At 41.2% G+C, this 25,933-nt stretch overlaps 1 protein-coding gene and 1 non-coding gene across 2 annotated transcripts; both read left to right on the top strand.

Annotated features, from left to right (window-relative positions):
* The first annotated feature begins 270 nt into the window (after positions 1 to 270).
* On the top strand, positions 271 to 10,612 carry rragca (Ras-related GTP binding Ca). The gene is made up of 7 exons (XM_061820012.1): positions 271 to 716; positions 4,865 to 5,068; positions 6,244 to 6,443; positions 7,945 to 8,059; positions 8,135 to 8,277; positions 8,419 to 8,567; positions 9,988 to 10,612. The coding sequence occupies exons 1-7, from the start codon at positions 531 to 533 to the stop codon at positions 10,143 to 10,145; spliced, it is 1,155 nt and encodes a 384-aa protein (XP_061675996.1). The 5' UTR covers positions 271 to 530; the 3' UTR covers positions 10,146 to 10,612.
* Positions 9,646 to 9,718, top strand: trnat-ggu (transfer RNA threonine (anticodon GGU)). The gene has a single exon. It is a non-coding gene; the product is annotated as a tRNA-Thr (tRNA).
* Positions 10,613 to 25,933: the final 15,321 nt, after the last annotated feature.

Below are 25,933 nucleotides of genomic sequence, written 5' to 3'. Positions count from 1 at the left end.
AGCGTGTGTTTAGGTTTAGAACAAAATTATCCAGTGTTTTCGCTGGTATAATAATACATCTGGATGTTTTTACCAAGGAAATAAGGAAATAGTGTGCGGGGGGGGGGAATCTCTTCTTTAGGGGGGGGCTGCTCAGCAGGTCACGAAATGAGTCAGGTGACAGCGACGAGCCCTCTGCGGAGTGACAAATAATTTGGACCAATCGTATTTCGCATTGTAGCACGAGTATCCAATCAGAAGCAAGAAGGGCGGGATGAAATGTCGATTTTTTTTTCAAGGGAGAGGAAATCCGAAGGAAACGTGGGGTTCAGCGCGGTGGTCACCAGTCAAATGGAGTATTAAATGGCCCCTGTAGTCGCACCTTTTTTCTCTGCTACACTCGAGTTGAATTTGGTGGGTTGGAATACGGGCGTGGCGGCCCAAAAGTGAAGGTTGGCACAGGGCCCGGGAGAAGGGGGGGGGGGGGGGGGGGGGGATACCAGCGGGTGATACTACCCGGGGGATAAGGCGACCGTCGCTTTTGGCCCAAAATGTCGATGCAATACGAGGTGGAGCAGCTGGCCGGGAGCTACGGAGTGGCGGACTCGTTCCCCAAAGACTTTGGCTACGGGGAAGAGGAAGAGGCGGACATCGAGGACAGCCCGGCTCCGTCCGACAGCAAGCCGAGGATCCTGCTTATGGGTCTGAGGCGAAGTGGCAAGTCATCGATTCAGAAGGTGTGCTAGCCCAGAGCTTAGCTATGTGTTTAGCATGTAGCTACAAATATCACATAACCAAGTACTCCACTACTATTAGCTAACAGCTAGCCCCAATGCTCAGCTAAACTGTCTTCCAATGGGAAGTGAGGCTATAAATTATTAACCGGTCGGCCAGATGCTCTCAGTGCATCTCTCTGATTTATGTTGACATATCGTCATGTGACTTTAAGGGTATCAAACATTATGTCCACACTGGCCGGGGGGGAGCGAAGCGGCGGCAGCTTCCCTTTCCTAAGGTATCGGTTGTAAAATTTTGACATAAAGTATCACCGCCCAAAAGACTTTCTCTCTCCAAGTACCACCATGAATGACAACAAAATAGAGAAGTTTAGTAGGCCTGTGTGTTCATAAAACAAGGCACGTTTTGTTCCTTAAAAGAACTATTGTAAACTAACGCAATCCACAGTTTGAACATTAATTAACACACCTTAAATAGAGACAAAATTAAAAAAAAAAGTTATAATTCAACAATGGTTCCCGTAAAATGTATTGTGCACAAAAGTTAAAGTCTGTTTTTTCTTTCTGACGTGCAGGAGGCTTTCCCACTTATCTTTGGGAGAGAGGCGTAGTGCATCCTGGACTGGTCACCAGCTAAACATGCATGAATAGAATTTGTACAAAAATTAATATTTGGAAACAAACCGTTCTGAAAGATTAAATGATAATGAATTATATTTAACAGTTAATTATGAGTGAACTGCAGAGTGATGCCTTGAAATAAGAACGCCTTGATTGAAGAGTTTTTGAGATATAGACTGTTTTTGACTACGTGACAACATCCAGGGCACCTGGCCGAGTTGGATGGGTTCACTCTACTGAGGCGCTGTTCACTCTAATGCTTTTGCATCCACACCGGAGTAACACAAATGTTCGTACGACTGTTAAAAGACTTTGGAAAGTTATCGGTGCTGATTAGATATTGTTTCAAGAAACCGTTACGACAAGTGGTGTGCTCTGATCGACAATATCGACCCATACGCCTTGGAGAAACACAAATGGAGCACACAGATGTGGGCGTCTAACTTATCCAGACATCGTCCACTATCTCCTCTTCTCAACAAGTGCTTATACTGTGGACCAACTAAAGAATTACAAAGGTCTGGAGGCCTACAACCAATTAATCAATGGCTGGGTTCGTCATGTGACGGTATCCATTGTAAGCAACCTGTGTCTCCACACTGCTAAAGTTAGTTTACTGCATAATGCCATATAAATATGTACCGCGTGATTATAGTCAGCATTGTTAAATTATGTTTATTATACCAACGAAAGAGGTGTAGATTATTATTTTCGTTTTTGGTACCGAGAGGGAGAGTGAGAGAGAGAGAGAGGGGTTCGACCGGGACGAGTCCCAAGTGAACCCCGCACCTTTTTCTCCGCTTCCACTGCTACATTTTTAACTCAACTCACGAAAAAACCGCTAGCTATGGTGTAACTCTTTTTTTCAAACTTATTATAATAAAGCAGAAAATACAGATTTTGGAGACATGCATTGCATTCACACATGAGTATTGTGCTTGGCTGCTAGATCGGATCTGCTAATACAAGACAGCCACAGTTGTCGCTGTTTGGTTGCTAACTGCTCCGTTTTCTCGCACTGGTTCTTGATTACAGCTGGCAGTCGAAAGAAAAACGCTTTACAACGGCCGTTTGAGCAACCGATAACATATCAGTGCACCCCCATTCATACCCTTTCTGAAATGATTCCTGCTCAGTTACGTGTGTTTCTGTGAATTCACCAAACCAAGATGGCAGCCGCGTTCTAACTCGTAAGGTGTGTGATGTCAGTCGAAAACAGTCTATAAGCTTTCCCCGGACCATTTTTTTGGTCTTGAGATGAGTAAAGTTTTAGATGCGAGTGAGCGTCAGACTCCCACCTTCAGTTCACATTAATTTGCTTGCAGATGAAGAACAATATCTATTGGTGGCACTATATTTTGCCAATCACAATCAGACCACGAAGAACAAGGACAGACATTAAGCTAGGTTCAGCCATGTTTTGTCTGTTTCCAGATTATGAAGAGAATCTTATTATTGTGTTTTTATAGAGTACAATATTGAGCCCAATTTTTCTTTTTGGGGTGTTTTTACAGCGGGCTCGAACATTAAATTGCATATTTTAAATAGGGAGAGTGTTCTGCAATACAAGTGTAGTCATGGAACGAATGAACTTGCATCTCAGTTCACTGTATTTAAGAAATGTGCTGTGCTGGATTTAAAACAAAAGTTTTAAAGCAACCTCGCCAAGGACTGAACAATTCATTCTTTCACATATTAGAAGAGGGTGCCAGTGTGCCACGGATTTTTGAGAATCACAGCTTTAAGGCATAATAACCCAGCCTGCCAAACTTTTGCCCTGCTTCTTGTTTTGGCGCTATTCAAATTCACTTAACTATACTTTATATTTTGATAATGCACTTGTCAATGAACGTGGTTGTGGTGTCATGTTTTTGTCTTGGCCGCACTGTGCTGAAATAAAAAAATGAGACTGTCCCGTTGTATTTTATTATCGGTCAATTGTAAGCTATATACTGCACGGCAACAAGTTTCTGAGCAGTAATCAGTTTTCAGCTGGACTGGCAAACATGTGATGTGGCTTTTTGCTGCCTCATTGCCCCTGCGACTTGAAGAGCTTACGCACTGCTGCCAGCATAAGTTTATTTATTTCTCAGTGTGAGCTGACGGTGCTGATTGTAGGCTCGCTTACACATTGTTTTCCTGCCACTCTTGTGTGCATGTGACATCTGGCTGATGTCACACAAGAGCTTCTGAAACTGCCCTATAATACGGCAAAAACCTTGTATATAACATCAATATGGATTTGAGTGATTTACTGTCACTCTCAAAACCAGAAATAGTCACATAAACGCTAACTATGAGATTAATGGTTCAAGCCTGGGATTGGGTTTTAAACATTTTAGGTTTCCAAATTAGGGTTTGAAGCCTGGTTTATGGTTTTCAACAAAGGGTAGGATTTCAAGCTTTGGTTAGTGTTTCAAAATTTGTGTTTCACACCGAGGTTAGCGCTTCAAAAGAGGCGTGCTAGCCCAAGTTGCAGTTTTAAACAAAGCAAGGAATTCAAGACAAGCAAAGATTTAAAGGTGTGTATCAATCCTGGGTTGAAGCTTCAAAGCAGTTTCAAGACTGGTTTAGGATTTGAAACAAAGATTTCAAATCTAGGTTTTCAAGCCTGGTTGATGGTGTTAAACAGGTTAGGGTTTTGAACAAGACTTAATGGGTTCAAACCAGTGCTAGGGTTTTGCAATGGGGTTTCAAGACCAAGTTGAGGTTTTAAACATGTATCAAATTAGGTTTGTAAATCTGGATTAAGGTTTTTACAAATGGTTTTACAGTCACTGATTGGACTGGCGCATACGTGCCCGTGCGCCATCGCACTCACTAATTTGCACAGTGTAAAATTTGTTATGAGTATAAATATATAGATATTGAAAGTCGTGACTTATTTTGTGTAGTTTTGACCAATGTTCCCTCTAAGATGCGCCATTGCGCACTTGTCGCACACACTCAGCGCACATGAAGACTGTTCCGTCTTTCTTCTACTTCCTAGTTAACCTGACCGCCCCCCTGCTCTTAAAGGGGTACATTTATATTACAAACAGAACACACACTTGCAACTTTATATCTGTGGGCATGACTGACCAAACACCTGTACATTTTTCAAATCTGAGTGACTGGTTATGACTTCCAAGTGGGGTTTAAGGGTTTCGAAATATAAGTTTTCAAGCCAAGGAAAAGGTTTTGAACAAGAGTTGGTCTTTCAAATCTATGTTGTGTTTTTAATAAAAAGTTACGGGTTTCAAATTCAGGTTTCTGTTTAGTTCTGCACTCTGTTATATCTTCCAATAAGGCCCCTAAAAATTAATGCAAGACCCCAGCCTGTTCAACTCTGTATGCTTTTTTTTTTTTTTTTTGCCGTTTTCAACACGAAATGTTAAGAAGAATACAAACGAGAAGTTAAAAGCAAGATAGAATATTGAAATGTTACTCTGTTCTCTTTAAAGATAGTTAAATAAATAACCAGTGGTTAGCAACCTTTCACACTTGTATTTTGGTTAAGAAAGTGCAAACGTTGTTGTGGTTTTTAGGTGGTTTTTCACAAAATGTCACCCAACGAGACCTTGTTTCTGGAGAGCACCAACAAGATCTACAAGGACGACATCTCCAGCAGCTCCTTCGTCAACTTCCAGATCTGGGACTTCCCGGGCCAGGTGGACTTCTTTGACCCCACGTTCGATTATGAGATGATCTTCAGAGGAACCGGAGCCCTCATTTTCGTCATCGATGCTCAGGTGAAGCAGATCCCCACACCGCATCCTGCTATCGGATTATTTGAAACTCCTCTGATACTGCGTTTAAGAGTTTTTACCCCATAAGATGTCAAATTGCAGCTCCCTCCCCTCCCCATTTAACAATTGTGGGCTTATTGGCCCTGATGGTTTTCAGCATTTATTTTAGCCTTCAAATCAATGTAAGAGCACAAAAATAAATGACCATACTAGAAAGAATGTAGAAAAAGCCGCATTACCAGCTTAACATTGAGCTCTGACATCACCAAAAATTAAATGAGCAACTTTATATCTCAAGGACTTGGGACAAAATTCATGAAAAATTTGTCTGGTAGTATCAAAAACATGAATCTTGTGTCTCATTGGTGGGAATTAAAAAAAAAATTATGTTTTATGTTGGTTCCATTCGTTACCCTTCTGGCGTCGCATGAATTTTTTTTTTTTTTTGTGCCAAAATGGTGCGTACCCTTTGAAATAAAAGGGTCCATGCTAAAGCAGGAAGTTAAAAGTTCCACACATAAACCATTTGAGGTGATAAGGCTATTTACATGTAAAATGCCCTTCTACTGACGAGAAGTTCACGTTACGAAACGACTTCCGGAACGAATTAATTTCATAAGTAGAGGTACCATGTATTAATGACTTAGTCAGTTGGGTTCGTTCCACACACATGGCCATTTTATGCATACGTTTGATATTGATACTGGTTATAAAACACCTTAAGTCAAATGTTGATTTTTGGTTGTGCTGCAGGCTGCTAAGAAAATGGATGTTCAAACGTTTTTGACCTAGCCCCCTAAAAGAATTGAGAATTGTTTGAAACTGGAATCCGGACCTGTATCGTTCAAATTCAAACAATGCCCAACCCTACGTACGAAGGTTGAACATTTTATGGGTTCTGACTGACAGGCTGTGACCCGGCCCTTTACTTCTCTCATTCTACCTCGGAAGGTGGAAAATTAATGTGCTATCTCCTAATTTTGGAATACACACAGGCGGAATTTTTTTGCTGCGGCTCTGAGACAACCCAGGTCATAATCCGCTGTTTACCAGCAACTGTGTTGTTTATATGTATTATGTGATATATAAATTCTATGTATTGATATTCCTTGTGTGTGTTATACTGGGCCAGTAAAGATGATTGTAATTGTGATATTTCCTCTTGTATTTATTTTCAGGACGACTACGTGGAAGCTCTGGGACGACTCCACCTGACTGTGTCGCGGGCGTACCGGGTCAACCCAGACATCAACTTTGAAGTGTTTATCCACAAAGTAGACGGGCTCTCTGACGACCACAAAATCGAGACCCAGCGGGACATCCACCAGAGGGCCAATGACGATCTGGCCGACGCCAGCTTGGAGAAGCTCCATCTCAGGTACGCGACACGTATGACATATTATGATTCATGATATTGGTTTGTACTGATTCTGGATAGACCGCAGGGAAAGACAAATACGTGTACTCAGTCATGGAATACCTCATGGATAGTATTTTCACTTGTAGAAGCAGCATTTTATCACCAAACCACCATATTGCACTGCATTTCATACACTATGCTGTGTCTGTGGCTGACAGAACGTTACAGAGCTTGTGGGCTTGTGCTGCAGATATTTGCTCATTACTTTAATGCGTCTCTGTTAAATTCCTCTTGCACCTTCTAAAGGGAAAAAAAAAACAAGTAGATGGGGCTTCATTAATGCTAACAGCCATACGAGCTATCTCTGAGCATGAGCTATACTACAGTGAACCCTGCCATTTTACAACATTCAAAAGTGGGAAAGCTATGAGTTGTTTATTGCAACTTGCAGTTGAAATTTACTGTAAAATTCAATACAATGCAAGGAGGATTACATGTTGAGTATTTCATCAAACCACTAAAGTCAGCCATCTTAATATGTATAAACATTGTAAAGCCTCATCAATGGGATAACAAAGTTAGCATCATTGTTAAGGTAGTTATAAACCTTTAAACCAGGGGTCACCAACGCGGTCCCCTCGGGCGAATGGTAGCCCGCAAGGACCATATTAGGCGCCCGTGAGGTATGTTCTAAAAATACCATAGGCCACAAATTGTGACTATTATTGGTGATTTTAAATTCTGAATCTGACTTGTTTACGTGAATTAAAATTTTAAAATACCTGCAATGTCATTTACTACAATAAATTAAAACAAAAATATTTTATGGACGTGAAATGAACTGAGTCTGAAATTTGCCGCAAACAGGTCACGGAGCCCTTCATACGATCAGTGCTATCGAAGTAGCCCTCAGCCTCAAAAAGGTTGCTGAGCCCTGCTTTAAACAATTATTTTAGTTAGTGTAGTTATTAATAGAAAGTTGATTTGACATCCAACTGATTTGATTTATGAATCTGGTAACATAACTATAAATTAAAAATTAACGAGCGCACTTATCACTGAGGCCTAAAGGTTATGAATTAGTTGTTAGGGAATAGTATTCAATACATTTTGCTGGTTGTGGAGCAACGATGTCCATGACAGTCTCCTCGCAGTTTTGCTGCATTTCTTTCCAAATCAAATGATCTCTAAGCCATTTGTTTTTAAGGATAATGTTGTCAAGTGAGTTTCAAATTATGTTTTTAATTTTGGGATCATAATTCGGGGTATATTTCGAGTTTAAGGTTTTAACTATTAATACAAGTGTTTGTTTTGGGGTGGCAGACAAATTTTTAACATTCACATCAGGTGACATTGTCAACTTTTCTCCATTTCAATCGGCGTCACACTTGCCAGTTTTCCTCTGGTCACACATGTGACCATCAGCTTATCACAGTTTTTCAGGAAGTAAGCGACGGGATCTGCTTCCTCACTTCCTGTTTTGTTTTCATCTTTTTTTTTTTTTTTTTTTGCGGCTTAGCTTTTACTTGACGAGCATCTACGACCACTCCATCTTCGAGGCCTTCAGCAAGGTGGTGCAGAAGCTCATCCCGCAGCTGCCTACGCTGGAGAACCTGCTCAACATCTTCATTTCTGTAAGGGGGAATATGTTTGTGATGTCACTTCCTGTCTCTTGCTCGCTTATTTAAAGTTTCGCACTGCTCTCCCAGAATTCAGGGATCGAGAAGGCCTTCCTTTTCGACGTGGTGAGCAAGATCTACATCGCCACCGACAGTTCCCCAGTTGACATGCAGTCGTATGAGCTGTGCTGTGACATGATTGACGTGGTCATAGATGTTTCCTGCATCTACGGGTGAGCGCTTTTCAGTTTAAGGGTCAGAATGTTTCTTTTTCTGTTTTCCCCCCCAAAAAAATAATAATAACAAAATTTAGGGTGATGTAGCGAAGCACCTAGTTTAACCAATCACTTTTTTTTTTTCCAATGACGGTCCAGTCTGAGGGAGGATGGCAGCGGCAGCGCCTATGACAAGGAGTCCATGGCGATCATCAAGCTCAACAACACCACTGTGCTCTATCTGAAGGAGGTCACAAAGTTCTTGGCGCTAGTTTGCATCCTGAGAGAAGAAAGCTTCGAGCGTAAAGGTATAACATCCCCAAACTAATGTGACAAATTATGGACCTCAAAAGCACAGTGATTTCAAGTGCTTTACATTGGTATTAGTGGGCTTGAAACGGCTCATACAGAGTTGAAGCCAGTAGCTTACATAGACTGTGTGCAAACGCACATTTCATTTTTTGTTTCACTATCTGAAGTCAAGTTTGACTAAACTTCTCCTGTTTCAGATCAGTCAGGATCACCAAAATTATTTAATTTTGTTAAATGCCACAATAATGACAGAGATTTTCATAGAGAATTTTAATTCGAGGTAAAAAATTAACAAACAAAAAGTACTATGTCTTCAAAGAACCTGGGGAAGCCCAGATGATGAGGTCATTGCTTTGGAAGCATACTAGATTAACTGACAAAATATGAGTCAGCACATCTAGGGATGTATTTATGGCCACACCTCGAACACTCTGCTTCCTTGTTTGAAATCATGCAATAGTCAAAAGAAATCGGCCAGGAAATCAGAGAAAGAATTGTGGAGCGCCACAAGTCTGTCTCATCCTTGGGTGCAATTTCCAGATCCTTGAAGGTGCCACATTAATTTGTTCAAACAGTTGTGTGCAAGTACAAACATGATGGGAAGGTCTAGCCATCACACCGCTCAGGAAGGGGACAGGCTCTGTGTTGCAGAGATAAACTCGTTTTGGTACGAAATGCGCGAATCAACAACAGAACAAAAGCTAAAGACCTTGTGAAGTTGCTGGATGAAATTGGTAAGAAAGTATCATTATCTACAGTGAGACGAGCCCTGCATCGACATGGGCTGAAAGGCCACTGGATGAGAAGACAGATTACAGTTGGCAAAAAGATGCCAAGACAAATATCTTAACTTTTGGAGAAGTGTCCTGTGGTCTGACGAATGTAAAGTAGAGCTGTTTGGCCATAATGACCAATGTTACATCTGGAGGGAAAAGGGGGTAGCTTGTAGACCTGAGAACAACATACCAACTGTGAACAATGGAGGTGGCAGCACCATATTTTGAGGCTGTTTTGCTGCAGTAAGAACTGGAGCCCTTCATAAAATAAACAGCATCATGAAGAAAGAACATTAGAGGCCCCATAGCTCAGTGGTTAGAGCACTGGTTTGGTAAACCAGGGGTTGTGGGTTCGTATCCCACTGGGGCCTCCCCTCCCTGAGAAGCGTTGCGTCAGGAAGGGCATCGGGCGGAAAAATTGTGCCAAACATATATATGCGTTCATCTGAGATGATACGCTGTGTCATTTTCAATTCCATCCATCCATTTTCTGTACCGCTTATCCTCACTCGGTTCGCAGACATGCTGGCGCCTATCCCAGCAATCTTCGGGTTCCCAAATTGCAATTTTGCAATTTGTTAGGAATGCGTTACATTTCCTTAGCATAATTTTTGTCCATTTCTCATCTCTGTTTTGTCAGGCTTGATCGACTATAACTTCCACTGTTTCCGAAAGGCCATCCACGAAGTGTTCGAGGTGGGTATGTCGGCACAACGCCCACTCGGCACGCTGCCCTTGAGCTCGCCGGCGCGCAGCAAGGCCGTGGCCCTTAACGGTACGCCGCGCAACACCGTCTAAGACTCTTTACGGACGAAAAAGACATTCAGGACGAGCCCAAAAAGCGGCCAGAGGAAGAGCTTGAATGCCACACGCGTTCAGGCCCAACGTGGCCGCATGCAGCAGGGGAAGAACTCTTTGGGTTTTCAAGACTACTGATGGGAGGGACCGATGGTCGCCACCTTGTCAGGATTATGACGCACCCACTAGACCACTTGTAAAAATAAATAAATGATGAAGGTAAGGCCTCACCAATGCAGCATGAGCACCCGGCTTCTGAGTTGCACCCTCACCCTCAATGCTGCGCGGACGTCACTTCTTCCGATTGCACGCGTCAACGGAGCGCACTCGAAAGGGATCGATTGTATGTCTGGGTGTGGATGCACTTTTTGAATGGGAGTTTGTGTGTTGGGTTGAGCTGTCGACACTTTGTGTGTTCTTCTCAATAAAGACGACAAATTAAACGATCTGAATCGAGACTTGAGCATTCATTCATGGTGTAAAAGAAGCTGGCATTTTGGGGGCGGTCGCATCAGAGACAATGAATGAAAACGTGCTTCATTAAAATTATTTTGGCTTATGGTAATAGTTAAAACGAGTGAAATTAAAATTCTTGGTTGAAACCGGAAATGCGGAGACCAAAGTTGAAAGCAGAAACACCGAAAAAGCCAATCACAGTATGTAATGTCAACCTTTCACTTCCAGACCAAAATAACATTCCCATATTTTTAGAATTAAGTCAAGATCATTACCGTAGGAGTTTTTGCAGTGCATGTTGTGTAATTAGGTTAAAAAAAAAAAAAGAATCCCACATATGGAATTGCGCATAGCCATTACTCTATGTATTTCTTTCGGCTTGTCCCGTTAGGGGTCGCCACAGCGTGTCATCTCAGATGAACGCTCATTTGTTTGGCACAGTTGAAGAAATTATGGCGTCAATATTTATTTCACTGTATTACATCAACCTTGTAATGCTGGATGCTGTTGATGTCAGGTGTCTATGCCATTTTTATTATTTTGTTTTTCCCCCCATTTCCTGTGTTCACTCGCAGCTGAAACAATGCAGATGTCTACTGTGAGACTAATAGAGATTGTGATCATTACCGTATTTATGTAAGCCCCTGTCTTCTTATTGATTTCATTTCTGGTTCTTGCCGTGTGGCTTTATAGAGCTGGTTTGTCTTATTTTCTCTTCAGAAACTGATGAATTAAACTTACTCTGCAATGCAATGTGGTTCCAGGCAGGCATACAACATGTTACAAGTGTACTGTATCACCCAATCACTTCAGAGTTTTGATACTATGTGATGATTGCTTAGCAGTTAGCATATCTCGTCCTAATTACTACTATTTGCATAAATGCAGGCGCCACGGAGGATCAGCATTGGTCTCACTGTTCTGAGGACCTGGGTTCGATCCTGGCCCAGCTTGCGTGGAGTTTGCATGTTCTCCCCTTCCCTGTGTGGGTTTTCTCTGGGCACTCCGGTTTCCTCCCACATCCCAAAAACATGCAACATTAATTGGACACTAAATTGACCCAAGGTTTGATTGCAGCTGTTTGTCTCGCTGTGCCCTGCGATTGGGTGGCAACCAGTTCAGGGTGTATCGTCCCTCCTGTCCGTTGACAACTGGGGTAGCCTCCAGCACTCGCCGTGACCCTCGTGAGGATAAGTGGCTAAAAAAATGGATGGATGGATGGATGGATGCATAAATGCAGATTGTGAAACAGACTGCAAAAAAGTAACACATCTGTTACAAAATTATATATTTTTTGAAAATTGGATGAAGAATGGATGAAAATAATTATTTGATCCCATGCTGAATGAATTTTTTTTATATCTTTATGTATGACTGTTGGAACCCGCTGCCTTGGTCGCCAGCCTATTGCAGGGCACATTTACAAAGCAAGCGTTCACATTCACAGTTTTGGACTATTGATTCAGATTCATTAATGCACCTTGCGTACATGCATTTTGGAATGTGGTAACAAGCTGCATTACGCAGAGAAAACTCACACAAGCGCAGGCAAAGTCAAACCCAGAACCTCAGAAGTGTGAGCCAGACATGCAAAACACTGATGCAACATACTTCCACCTAGACGCACAATTCCGATTTCTTTTTCTTTCAAATCCATATTTGATTTAAATAACTTTGTTTAACCCAAGAAAGTGCTCTAAAACCACTAGATGCCGCTGCAGGACTGCTAAATGTTTTGTTGCATTTCAAGGCTTATTCGCATTAATGTAGTCTTTTTTTTTTATGCTGAGGAAATGACACACAGGATCGTTATATGGAAGCATCCAGTACATGCCCATAATTTGAACACTCTCTACACATTCCGAATTTATCTTTAATGTTGTATATAGTGATGGACAGAACATCTATCATACGTGATCACAATAATGCCCATGATTATTAGTCCTTTATGTGAGTTTGATGTGATTTTTAATATGGTTAGTGCACATAAAAGCAACAAGTTCAGCAGTTGAGACGAATAATCCTCACGATCACTTCTCACAATTTTGCCAAAGTAAAACAGTGATAGGTTCTTTTTTTTTTTCTTTTTTTTTCCAATGCCACTTCATTAAGATGGTGGGATTTTTTTTATTAATTATTGTTTTTGTTTTTAGAAAAATACACCCCCACATTAATCACTGTTGTGTGTATGCATTCTCTGCTTGGATGCTGACTCAAAGTGGCGCTAATTTGAGCTTTTTTTATGCATCCGCATGCGGCTGGGGGGGGGGGGCAAAGTGTGACATAGGAGGGATGGAGGATTAAGGCAAAGGGGGATATGGTGACAAAATGCTGATGGTGGTGATCGGGGTTGTGGTTGCCCTTCTGTCACCCTCAATGTTGTTTGTTGATGGTCGCGTCATATTCACACAAGGTCGCGCTCAATACTTAATGTGTGTTGTATAATACCAAAAAGTGTACTTTTGGTGGCTTTATTTAGTTCAATAAGGGGTTAAGTAACGTGTTCCTCTATCAAACAACAAGAAAAAAGGTAAAATATGACAAAACAAAAAAAGTGACATACGCTAATAAGAGTAGGTTTTAATTATGAAATAAAAACATTGAAACAGTAAGAAAAAACAAAATGGTCGCTAAGTGGAAATTATTTTGAAATAAAAAAAAAATTTGTTTTGACATTAGTATACCCTATAAACGTATCATTTTAAAAATTACAAAATATGAAAACTTAGATTAATTGAGCATTTTCTAAATGAATAAAATAATCATAAAATGATCGAGTCACTACAGTATAGGATCATGTAATGCACTCTAATATACATAATATAACAATATTTTAAAAATAATAATTTTCAAAAAATATCCAAAAAATAGCGTGGTAAAAAAGTCAACTCATTTAATGTACCCAGCGCATCTCTAATAATAAAAAAATATGGGAGAAAATGACCAATGTAAAAAAAAAAAAAAAGTTTGGGTAAATACGTCATTGGCATTGATGTATTTACCCTTCACTTCCAAAGTTAGAAAACAAATTGAGATGAAAACCACCCATTAACACCAGTGATTTTGATTTTTTTTTTTTTTTTTGCCAAAAGTTTCAGAAGTTATCAAATGACAAATATAAATATATGAAAAAAAATCCAGTTCTTCTCAATGAATTAAAATAAAAAAAAAAACGTAGTTTCAAGAGTGAAAAAGATTTAGTTGTAGTTCTTCAAAATGGGTAATTATTTTTTTTAAATAGTGAGTAAAAGAGAGTAAAAAAAATAGTTGTGGTATTTAGAAATCATTTTTATTTTCTGAGGCGGTACTTTACGGTGGCTTGGAAGCGCGAACCACGAGATGGTGTGCTGTAGAGAACCCAACCGCTAGAGAGCGCTGTTTCCCGCTCTTTTTAACTCGTTCCGTTTCTGCTTCCACGAGAGAATGAACGTGCGTCTCTCGCTGCCTTCCAAGAGAAATGATGTTAAGAGAAAAGTTACTCCTTAATGTAAAATAAAGTACTTTATTTGGTCATAAACGGAAAGCTGCCTCTCTCCTGTGACTTATCATAAATGACGATCTAACGCTAATGACATAAAACAAGAAAAAGCTACTTTAAAAAAAATGTTCATCTTAGCTATCATTACAACCATTAGGCTCTTAATAAAACGCTGCCGTTATCTGCCATCTTTTATTAGCCGCTGAGGGATGAGGGTCGCAAAATGAATTTCAAGACACGTGTGAATTCATTTGTTTTATTGCCTGGCAAATTATTCACAAGTGCAGTGAATACCGGCATATTTGTGCTTTTGGCAACTTATCCTCTGTTATTCACTGAAATTCTTGCTTACTCGCTATTTGTGTGCTCAGGCCAAACCCCCCCCCCCAAAAAAAAAAAAAACAAAAAAAAAAACAAGACAAGAGTATTATTTTGTCATTTGTGGCTTATTTTTGTGAGGGCTTAGTTTGGCTTGTGTTTTTCGTGTCGGAATGACACACTTCTTATTTGCAAAAGGAGTTTATTAGATGTAATGAGGGCGCGCCATTAATTCAATGGCGTCTTCTTGTTGACGATTTCAAAATATCAGGCAAAAAAAAAAAAAAAGAACATTGGTTATGAGGCGCTGTTTTGTTTTGTCCATAGTCAGCGTGTTGTTTGTGTTGCATCTAGCAATGGAAACGACTCTATGTGGGATTTGGACGTGATTGTAATGAGCAGGATGCATTCTGGCTTGGTGCAGATCCTTCGTTCATTCATTCAGACCCCCAAAATAACGACTGAAAATGCTGTGATGTGCATGCCAGGCCAGTAGGTGGCGATATCTTTTGAATACCATTTATCAGATTTGGTCAGTAATGCAACCCATCTAACTACAATACTGGCAAACTCACTAATCTACAAAAAAAACAAAAGCACATACACATCGAGCTGTATGACAATTGGTTGAAGCCAGTTGGCCGTCATCTTGGTACTCCCAAAACGTGTGGAGGACATGGTTTACAGGTTGGATTATGGGGGGGGTTTTCTTATAGTTTGCCATGTAGAATTAAACCTGGTCGTGTGACCTTGACATTTTTTCAGTTATGGTAACGTGAAGGATTTTTAATCCGACTTGGTAAGACAAAAAAAGGCTAAGTGCAAAGGAAAGACATATAACATCGTGACGACCAAGAAACCTTGCATATTACCTAGGGCCCAATTTCCGTGACATGGTAACTTTTCCCAAAATACACTGTGAAGCTCTATCATCATAAACTAAGCATTTTTTTGCCATAAAAACATTCATTTTTAAGTCAATCAGTTAGCTATATTTTTGGAAATAAGGACTCGCAATGAGAAAATACATGCTAAACGCATTGTTCATTTGTTGTCTCTGCGACGTCCTATTTCAGATGGAAAATTTCCTTGCATTTGAAAATCAAATTCAATTTGCAGAGTTCTGTATTATGAAATTCATCAAAAATTTCACAGAAAATGTGTTTTCTTGCTTATCCACCGATGATGTTTGGGAAAATATTTACATCGCTTTTTCGCGAAAAGTCGTGAAAAACCTTTGGCCTATAGAGGTGGAGCAGAGAGTGAACAGTGAACGACTACAACCGTAAAAAAAACAAAAAAACCTTTACAACCAAACTTCAACAGTCAAAGTAAATCTTTCTAACCTATCTGTGGAATGTTTTCTCACAGCCACAAAACTGGCGATTAATGAACTTAATCGCTGTCGCTGCACAGGTCAGCATAGTTTTTTTGGGAGTATCAAGATGGCAGATGGCGACGAGAGTTTTGGAGGCCAATGAGCCATTTTTTTTTTTAGATCAGTGGGCAAACTACAGTTAATGACAGTAACGATAAAAAGCAAGTAAGTGGAATCGGCTCCAGCACACCGGCAACCATAATGAGGATGAATATCATCATCGGCAATACTGACCCCATATTAACCTGATATTGCATTAAAACCAATCCGGTTTTGCAGTATCAATTTACAAATTTAACGACGCATCCACCTTGTTAAAAAAAAGATTCAATGATACTAGTTTTTTATTGACGTGATAAAATCTTGAGATATTATATTGAGTCTTAAATGATGCATCCACAAATTAATATAAAAATATATACATTTTTTTAAATGATACTGTATCTTTCATCTATCTTTGTTATTTAAACGTATCAGTATTGGCAGTACGGTCTGTGTCGACTTGGTATTGGATCAACACGAAATATCAGCGATATCCATCCATACATCCATTTTCTTTGTCGCTTATCCTCATGAGGGTCGCGGGGAGTGCTGGAGCCTATCCCACCTGTCAACGGGCAGGAGGCGGGGTACGCCCTGAACTGGTTGCCAGCCAATCACATGGCACATAGAGACAAACAGTCAACCGCACAATCACACCTAGGGGCAATTTAGTGTCCAATTAATGTCGCATGTTTTTGGGATGTGGGAGGAAACCGGAGTGCCGGAGGAGAGAAACGCAGGCACGGGGAGAACATGCAAACTCCACACAGCCAGGCGTCGGGATTTAACCAGGGACTTCAGAACTGTGAGGCTAACGCTTTACCAGCTGATCCGCCGTGCCGCCATCAGCGATATCCTGTTCGTAATTTCCACCTTTATGATTAAACAGCATTGCCACGCATCGACTTGGCATTGGATCGTTACCAAACTTGCAGTATCGCGCCTCAGTCAAGTGTATCTGTGGAGGGTGCCTTATCAATGAGAGTCTGAGAAGCTTTTTTCCCCCCTCTTGTGTGCATTTCATGCATATCGCCGACACGTCCTCGCCTCGTGACACCAAGACAGCCGAGATCAGTCAGCCGTCGGTTCACTTAGAATGTACACGGCCTCCGTCAACATACCAAGTGTATATTTTTTTTCAGGGTCCAATTTCTTTCTTTTTTTTTGGTTCAGGGACGTTTGCACACGCTCATTAAAATGGGCGCTGCTCAGCCGAGGGTGTTCTGGTCGTTTGCAGGAAGCGGAAAGTAGAGGGTGTCGAGAAGGAGAATATGAAATGGCAGCTTTGTGCGACCACGCGGTTATGAACAGAAGGATTGTAAGCAGCCGTTTGTCGAGTTTTTGGTCATACACAGAGAGAAAAAAATATATATATTTTTTATTATTTTTGTTATTAAAAGGGTGTTGTGATCTTTTGTCCTGCTGTGTCTTCTTCTTGTACTTCCCGCTGGCGACCACACTTCAACAGAAGAAGAAGAAAACTACTTTTCTTTGTATTATTTTTTTTAAAAACATAACTGTTCAGAAGCATTTGGGAGCAACAGGACAGCGTTGACAAAAACTGCTGACAATGCTTCTCAAAGAGTGATTGCTAACGAGAGTCTTCAAACTGTCATTTAAAAAAGGCCTTCTGGTGGGACACATTTGGTGTTTAGATGATGTATTACAATAAAAAAATAAGCGGTGCCACTCCCCAAAATTAATTTCCTTCGATTTTTCTTGCTGTTTCCACTGTAATAGTTCACAAGTCAGTAAATAGTATGGAAAATAACTTTTACATACATTATAGCGTATTAATTATGTTCAAAACAGAGTACAGTATGATACCATTCAGCCAATTTTCTAGTTTAGGGTGTAAATGAAAAAATTGTAAAAAAAAATAAAATTGTACTGTAATTGATTTTTTTTCTTTTTTTTTTTGGATGTTTCATTCAACCTGGAACTCATTGCGGAGCATTCTAGAACCACTTGTCGAACGGGGGAATCACAAAATATAGATTAAAAATAGAAATGCTTAAATGAATTAACATCATTTTTTGGGGGGGTGGGGTTTAATAACAGTTATTTACAGTTTATATCTTCACCTGTTTATGGCAAAAATATCAAGATTCATGCTGCGTCTAAATATCCACTACCCCCACTTAGAATCATAATGTGGTTTGGTCTAATTAAAAGTGGGCTCATGCCTGTGTTTTGCACTTTCAACCAGATTGAGTCAAAATGTGCTCGTTTTATTGATTGCCTTCAAAATTTTAGTTCCCCTTCACTTTCAAAAAAGAAAAAATAACTTAAAAAGGAAAATATGAGTAAAAAAAAAAAAAAACGGGCCATATGTACATCTCCCATGTGAATGTACTTGTATGATAATATTGTGAACAACAACTGTCTCATGTAATACGTCCAAAACACGTATTGGACAAATATGGGCAAACAATTCATGCCCAATTGTTACCAGTAAAGATCTCGTCGTCCCAAATGGACCAGCCAAAATGTAAGATACTTTGGTCTTTAATGTTAGCTTCATTGGAGGGGACTACTTTATCAGCAAAAGTTGCTAAATGTTATGGAACGTTGTTATGGAAGTTATTGTACTTTGACCCGTGAATAAGATACACTTCTTACCATGCTTCTTACAAAAGTGTCAAAAGGAGGACGAGGACATTGTCAAACGCATGCTAATTGCTCAGCTGTCATGACAAGCAGTTGCAAAACATTTAAATAAGCGATTAAGCAAACGATGCACTTGTCACATGGGTCGGACTGGAATCCCGTCGTCGTGGGGAACGGCAAACTAATAGGGCTATTCAGATGTTTTTGGAAGTATGAATCTAAAATAATATACATCCACAGGCGGTGTGGTGCCATGGCTGGTTAGAGCGTCTGGCACACAGTTCTGAGGGCTAGAGTTCAAATCCAGGCCCCGCCTGTGTGGGGTTTGCATGCGCTCCCCATCCCTGCGTGGGTTTCTTCCCAAAACATGTATTCACCGGACACTCTAAATTGCCCGTAGGTGTGATTGTGAGTGCAGCTGTTTGTCTCCATGTGCCCTGCGATTGGCTGGCAACCAGTTACAGGGTGTACCCTTCCTCCTGCTTGATGAATAGCCGGGATAGGCTATTTTTTTACATCCAAAAATCTACTAAATGTTTAAAATATTTTGTACTGTATGTAAAAGTTAAATGCAATTGACCAGTTGTTGAAAGATGTACTGTTCTTGATCAAAAAGCAAAGTTCCAATAGGCTGCTAAAATACAAGGTTTATTTTAAGAATTTTTGAAAGATTGTATTTCATCTTTCAAATGTTGAAAATTGCATTTGTTTTTAATTCATTGCTCCTTTTGCGTACAACTAGAGAGAGCCCACATCTCACAAGTCTCGCACCACACTTTTAGAACCATCCATCCATCCATCCATCCATGCATCCATCCATCCATCCATGTTCTTAGCCGCTTATCCTCACCAGGGTCGCGGGGAATGCTGGAGCCTATCCCAGCTGTCAACGGGCAGCAGGCGGGGTACACCCTGAACTCGTTGCCAGCCAATAGCAGGGGACCTAGGGGCAATTTAGAGTGTCCAATTAATGTAGCATGTTTTTGGGATGTGAGAGGAAACCGGAGTGCCCGGAGGAAACCCACGCAGGCTACATGGAGAACACGCAAACTCCACACAGGCGGGGCCGGGATCAAACCTGGGTCCTCAGAACTGTGAGGCCAGCGCTCGACTAGCGGATCCACTGTGCCGCCCCTTTTCAAACCATTGTTCTATAAAAACATTGAACTCCTCGGGGTATTTTGTCGAAAGCATGTCATAGACCTTTTATTAAGACACCTGGGACCTTTTGAAATTCTCAACAACAACAACAAAAAAAAGACGTCTCTTTTAATGCGGCTCCGCATCACACAATGCGAAGGATCATCACTGTGGCCTCTTGTTCAATCTACATTTCATTTTACTCTGGTGTGTGACTGTTTTGTATTCATATTTACGCACCCACACACACACACACACACACACACACACACACACACGAGCGTGCACACATGCACACGCACACACAGGATAGGGCTTAGGCCCGCAGCACTCTTGGGCGTTTTGCGGGGTCGGATTCACACCGCTGAATCGTCTGACTGCGCCATTGTTATTTAAATGCGCGAGGGCGATCAGCGGAGAACATTAATGGCATCCGCGACACACACACGCAGGCACGCACGCACACGGGCGCACACGCTCGAGCGTCAGCCTTGTGGATGCACCTCGAGGGCCGCATGAATAACAAACAGCGGGCGACTATTTCCAGCGTTTTCGCCGCATTAGTCAGCAGTCTTTCGACTCGGAGGGGCTGGGGGGCCGGAGGGGGCTCCGTGCACCTCTTGGCGTGTTAGCGACGCTTATTCCCCGCCGCCGTACATTTTTAAGTACAGCAGAATTAAAATTGAACTCAGGAGTTGCCGCCGATTAGAGTCGGTCCAAGTTGGATGGGACTTGGGGGGGGGGGGGGGGGGAGGTTTCCTGATGTTTTTTGTGCTCTGTCAAGGCTAATCAGGGTTTGGACGGTGTACGTGAGGGGACGGTATTGTTTTAACGCCGGTGAAGACCCCCACTCTACTCACCAAAATGGGATTAGACAGGCACCTCTGGCCATTAAAAAAAAAAAAAAAAAACACTACTGCTGGAATTGCTGCTTCTCAATTGAAGTGTCCCGATACAATTAGATTAGGGTTATTGATCCAGGCTTAACAATCAAATTCATCACCGGGGTGGGTTAGGGAATAGGTTTAGGTTTGTATAGGAAGATAGTGTTAGGGTTAGAATTCTTAGAATTTTATTCTTTAATGCTTGCTTGTACTTGACCTCAGCGCGCAGCACAAAAGCCCCCTCCCCGAAATGTGAGTGAGTGAGATGAGTAGACATCAGAGCAGACCACCAGCGAGTTGTCGTGCGACACTGCGGCATAGGTAAGTGAAACAACTGGCATCAAGTTGTGAGCGCGGCTTTTTTTTCCTCTTCAAAACAGAATTAGGCAGTGCGGCACGGTGGGAAAAATCGGGTTAGCAAATCTGCCTCACAGTTCTAAGGACTGAGGTTCGATTCCTGGCCCCTGCTACTATGTTCTCCCGTGTCTGTTTTGGTTTTCTCTGGGTTCTGGATTTCCATCTGCATCTCAAAAAGCATGTGTGGTATTGAGTGAAGACTCTCAATTGCCTGTGGGTGTGAATTTGAGAGCAAATACTTGTTTATTTTTGCCCTGCGATTGGCTGGCGACCAGTTCAGGGTGTGCCCCAACCTCTCAAAGATAGCTGAGATAGGCTGCAACACATCCAAGACCCCAGTGAGGAGAAGCACTACAGAAAATGGTTGGATGCATGCAGTCACTGTGATTTGACGGGCGGGTGGGTAGTCTTGACCAATGTTGCCTCTAAGCTGCCCCGCTGCGCAATTGCGCACACTCTCAGCGCACATGAAAACCGATCCAGTGCGGTGAACCACAGCTTGGAGTCTTTTTTTCAACAAGAAAGCTTCCGTAGTCTGTAACAACAAGCTGCTGCTCCGGCTACTTCTACTTCCTAGTTTACCTGACACCGCCCCCCCTCCGCTCTTAAAGAGGTACACTCATAATTACAAACAGAACACACACCCAGAACTTTATATCTGCGGGCATGACTGACTTCACGCGTACATTTTTCAAATGTGAGTGACTGGATGCATGGGATTAGACAGGAACTGTTGGGAATTGAAAAAAAAACAACAACAAAAAAAAAAAAACTGCGGCTGTCGGAATTGGACGTTGCTTTACAAGTTGGCCAAAACTGGAACAACATGGTGAAATTGTGATTCAGGTATTTGTGTTTCTTTTGTCTGTTTTACAATTAATTGGTGTATTTTGGCACTACAAACCAATTCAGTGAACGTTATCCTTTACTGTTAGGACCAAAAAAAAAAAAAACAAATCTGAAAATTGGGGTTTCGCATTTCCGTTTATAAGATTAATTGCACGTTTCTTTTCATCATTTTTAAAATGTTCTTTGATGGCCTTCCTTATACGATCACCGGTGAGCATGTTCTCATCTGGCACTCTAATAAAGAGCAAAAAATAACAAAGATCACAGAACTGATGATTATTACTCAATGCAAGAAGTAGCACAGCACAAAGTACTTCCTAGCAATACCTTCAGCAATGTCCCTTTTCATATGAGCCATTGTAATTGTTCAGCCCTTTATTTAATTTAGGAAAAGTTTCATGTGCCGACATTGCACCTATTACATGAATTCATAAACAAGGCTGCGGCTGCTCGCATCTGTGATTGGGTGAATGTGCATTAGCGGTATTTCCGCATTGAACCGCTTGTGGAGACAGCTAGTTTGACGTGATTATAACAATAGTGGTCTTAATTAAAGGAAGGCTACAATTCAATAAATAACACATTATATTTGAGAATATATTTTGCCCAAAATGACATTTTTGGCCTCTTATACTAGGTCAATCACAAACGTGACCAGCATTACATTTGTGATTGGATGATGGAGGTTGCAGAGGCAGAACTTCTGCCTCGAGATAATAAGCACGGGCAACTATTTTGACTGTGATTATTTCAACGCGGACCATTGTTTTGATTAAAGAGACACTACAATTCAATACATATCCATATGGTAGGTAGTATTATAATCTATTATTAGGAATCTAATTGGTGATCAATGATGCGGTGGAGGAACTTCCGCCTGCAGCGCTTTACACCGCGGTGCTGGCAACTAGCGTAATTCCCGGCCTACATAGTGCACCTAGTTATAAGCCTCACCCAGTACATTCGTAAAGGAAATACCACTTGGTACATACATACGCCGCAGCTGTGTAAAACCATAAAGTGCCCACATTGAAACCCACATTGAAATACGAGATATTTACAAAGAAAGACGGTACACAGAGAGTTTAACTCTAGCTCCACTGTGCTAATGCAGTAAAAATCACAGAGACACAGCAGTAACACGCGAGCACAGCGCAAACAGTGCCGGAAAAAGTCAAAAAGTCACTTCCTTGGCAAATATATTCCACCGGTCTTAGACTTACCTTTTCTGCTTGAGGATCACCTTGCAGCCGTTACAAAAAAAATGCACAAAATAGCCGCATCACCGCATAAACCGCAGGGTTGAAAGCGTGTGAAAAAAGCCGCGGCTTATAGGAAGCAAATTAGGGTACTTTTCAGCTTTCAGCCATGCATTATGCACAGAGCTAATCATGGTTATGAAGAAACAAGAAGTACAACATAGATGCTTCCATTCCATACCAAGACATTTCACAAATCAAAAATAGATTGTTAATGGAGGTAACTGTTCTCCGAAAAAGTGTTCGTAAAATAGGTTGTGTGTAACCTGGGGTTGCGCTGTAAATAATTTTGCCATCAAAAGCTCTTCTTCAGTGTTGTTTTTGTTGTTTTATAATTTGAGCTCTCCGTAATGGAAAAAAAATTGTTTGCGTGGCCCTTTTCTTTGCTTACTGATTAAGAAACTGGTCTTCTTTTTCTTTGGGCTTGTCCCGTTAGGTGTCATCTTTTTCCATCTAAGCCTATCTCGTGCATTCTCTTCTCTAACGTCCACTGTACTCATCTCCTCCCTCACAACATCCATCAACCTTTTCTTTGGTCTTCCTCTCGCTCTTTTGCCTGGCAGCTCCATCCTCAGCACCCTTCTACCAATATGCTCACTCTCTCGGTTCTGGACATGTCCAAACCATTGAAGCCTGCTCTCTCTAACCTTGTCTCCAAAACATCCAACTTTGGCTGTCTCACTCATGAGCTCATTTCTAAACCTATCCAACCTGTTCACTCAGGGCAAGAACCTCAACATCTTCATTTGTGCCACCTCCAGTTCTGCTTCCTGTTGTCTCTTCGGTGCCACCATCTGTAATCCGTACATCATGGCCGGCCTCACGACTGTTTTATAGACTTTGCCCTTCATCCTAGCTGAGACTCTTCTGTCACATAGAACACCAGACACCTTACCCCAACTGTTCCATCCCGCTTGGACCCGTTTCTTCACTTCCTTACCACATTCACCATTGCTCTGTATTGTTGACCCCAAGTATTTGAAGTGGTCCACCCTCGCCATCTCTTCTCCCTGGAACTTCACTCTTCCTCCTCCCCCCATCTCATTCAGGCACATATATTCTGTTTTACGTAGGCTAATCTTCATTCCTCTCCTTTCCGATGAAAGGAGATGATGATTAGAAACTGGTAACTTTGGTAAAAGTAACTCATGTTCTACTGTTGATGACTAAGGAATGGAAAATACTGTTTTTTTTTTCAGGTGAAAGGAGATTCTATTTTTTCTGTGCTCATTTGGTCACAGAAAAATATGCTGCCGGTCTCAAAAAGTCAGTCAAACTGCTCCAAAATGGCTGGCAATATGGGGAACTGTGTTTTGAAAATCTCTGGGAGGGAAAGAGTTAGTCACTTAAGAATTTTAAATTTTTTTCTTAATGTGTGGTCTGTAAAGTTAAAGTTTTTATGCTGGTGACAGCTTGACCCTGCATTTGATTATTTTCATTTCCATTATTTCCTTTGGGAGGGGAGAAAAAAAAAGTATTTCGGAGTGCAACAAATAGCTGCCTCACCATAAAACGATGCCAACTAATACGCAAGAGATGATGATACAAGCATTGTTCTTCTCGCTAAGCTTTTTCGTGGCCAACGTTCTCACTTTTTTGTTTGTGTGCATTTTTGTTGGAGTTTGTGTGTGTGTCTGTATCAGAGTGTTGTCACAAGTAATCCCATTTTCATTACTCACCGCCTCAAAGGAGGAGGTGAGGCCCTGGCTGGCGAGCCGTAGTGATAAATGCATTACGCCAATAAACCCTGTCGCCGCTGAGGTGCTGAATGCTGACACACACACACACACACACGCGTCAAGTGAAAAAAGAAGAAGGATGATGCCAGTGGCGAGAGCGATGGATAGATAAAGGGAGTAAAGAGACAAGCAAATAGGAAGAGAAAGACAGTGACAGCCCACAGGAGATGAGAAAGAGGAGATGGAGGAACGAGAGAAAATAAACAGAGATGTGAACGTGGGGGTTGAGGGTTTTGGAGGGGACTTGGGGGGAGTGGTTGAAGGAAAAGTGACAGGTGCTGAAGAGCGACAGGAAGGAGTGGAGACGGACAGGAAGTGGGAGGGAGGAGGTGGGAGGTAATGGGTGGCGGCGTCCTAATGACCGTGTAGCGGTAAAGAGGGAGTATTGGAGGGAGGAGAAGGATGGCCTGTTCGGACTCATTAGAGTGGTCAGCACTGTTTTGCTAATGCCAGGAACTTCTTAATTGTTATTTGTCACTTATTTACTTATTGGGGGGTACTTGGATGACTGCAGAGTTGTGTTCCTACTTTGGAGAACTAAAACTAAACTGAGCTAAACCAAATTAGCTAAAATATGTACGCAAGTTTGAATTCTAACCTACGCTGAAACGGTAGTAATAATTACAGTAAATATACATATAAAAACACATTTACGTTATCTCAATGTGATCACTCCATAAACAAATCACATAAGCACATAATTAATAACTAAATTTTTTTTTAATTTATGGGTATTTGTTGAAAATGATCATTTATTTTTCTTTTTTTCCCCTTTTTTCCATTTTAATTCTTCTTTTAGTTTAAAGATCACAAAGCGACAAAACAATGCTAGAGTAGAAAGAGCTTGCCGAACATAACAGCAACAGTGAAAGTAAAATTTTCTGTTACACAGTGTAACATGTTTGGTTTTTTTTAATATGGAAAATTGATGGATGGTATGTTAAGATTCACAGTAAATGCCTCAGTGCTCTCTAGTGGGTGTCTAAAAAAATGCTACAGTCTTAAGTGGAAACATTTTGCTTTGATTTGAAGAATTGCTTAGCACCTGTTGTCACTCTCTCGCTGTCAAGAAAGGGGAAAGTATTGCCCACATCACATTGAGGGAACCGGAGATATTTCTCTAAATATGTACATGAAGCTATTTATCACTCCCAGTTGAACTCTACTGTAAAACTGAGACAAATCAAAAGAGAATTAAGTGCTGTACTTAAACATGGAAATGTTCGACCAAATCATATAAAGAGGAATGCTAGCTGAATGTTAACATACTGTATGATG

The sequence above is a fragment of the Syngnathoides biaculeatus genome, chromosome 5 (assembly GCF_019802595.1).
Source record: "Syngnathoides biaculeatus isolate LvHL_M chromosome 5, ASM1980259v1, whole genome shotgun sequence".
In the NCBI taxonomy this organism is placed as follows: Eukaryota; Metazoa; Chordata; class Actinopteri; order Syngnathiformes; family Syngnathidae; genus Syngnathoides; species Syngnathoides biaculeatus.
The sequence above is the reverse complement of the archived record's forward strand: the minus strand, read 5'-3'. Positions and strand labels throughout refer to the sequence as shown.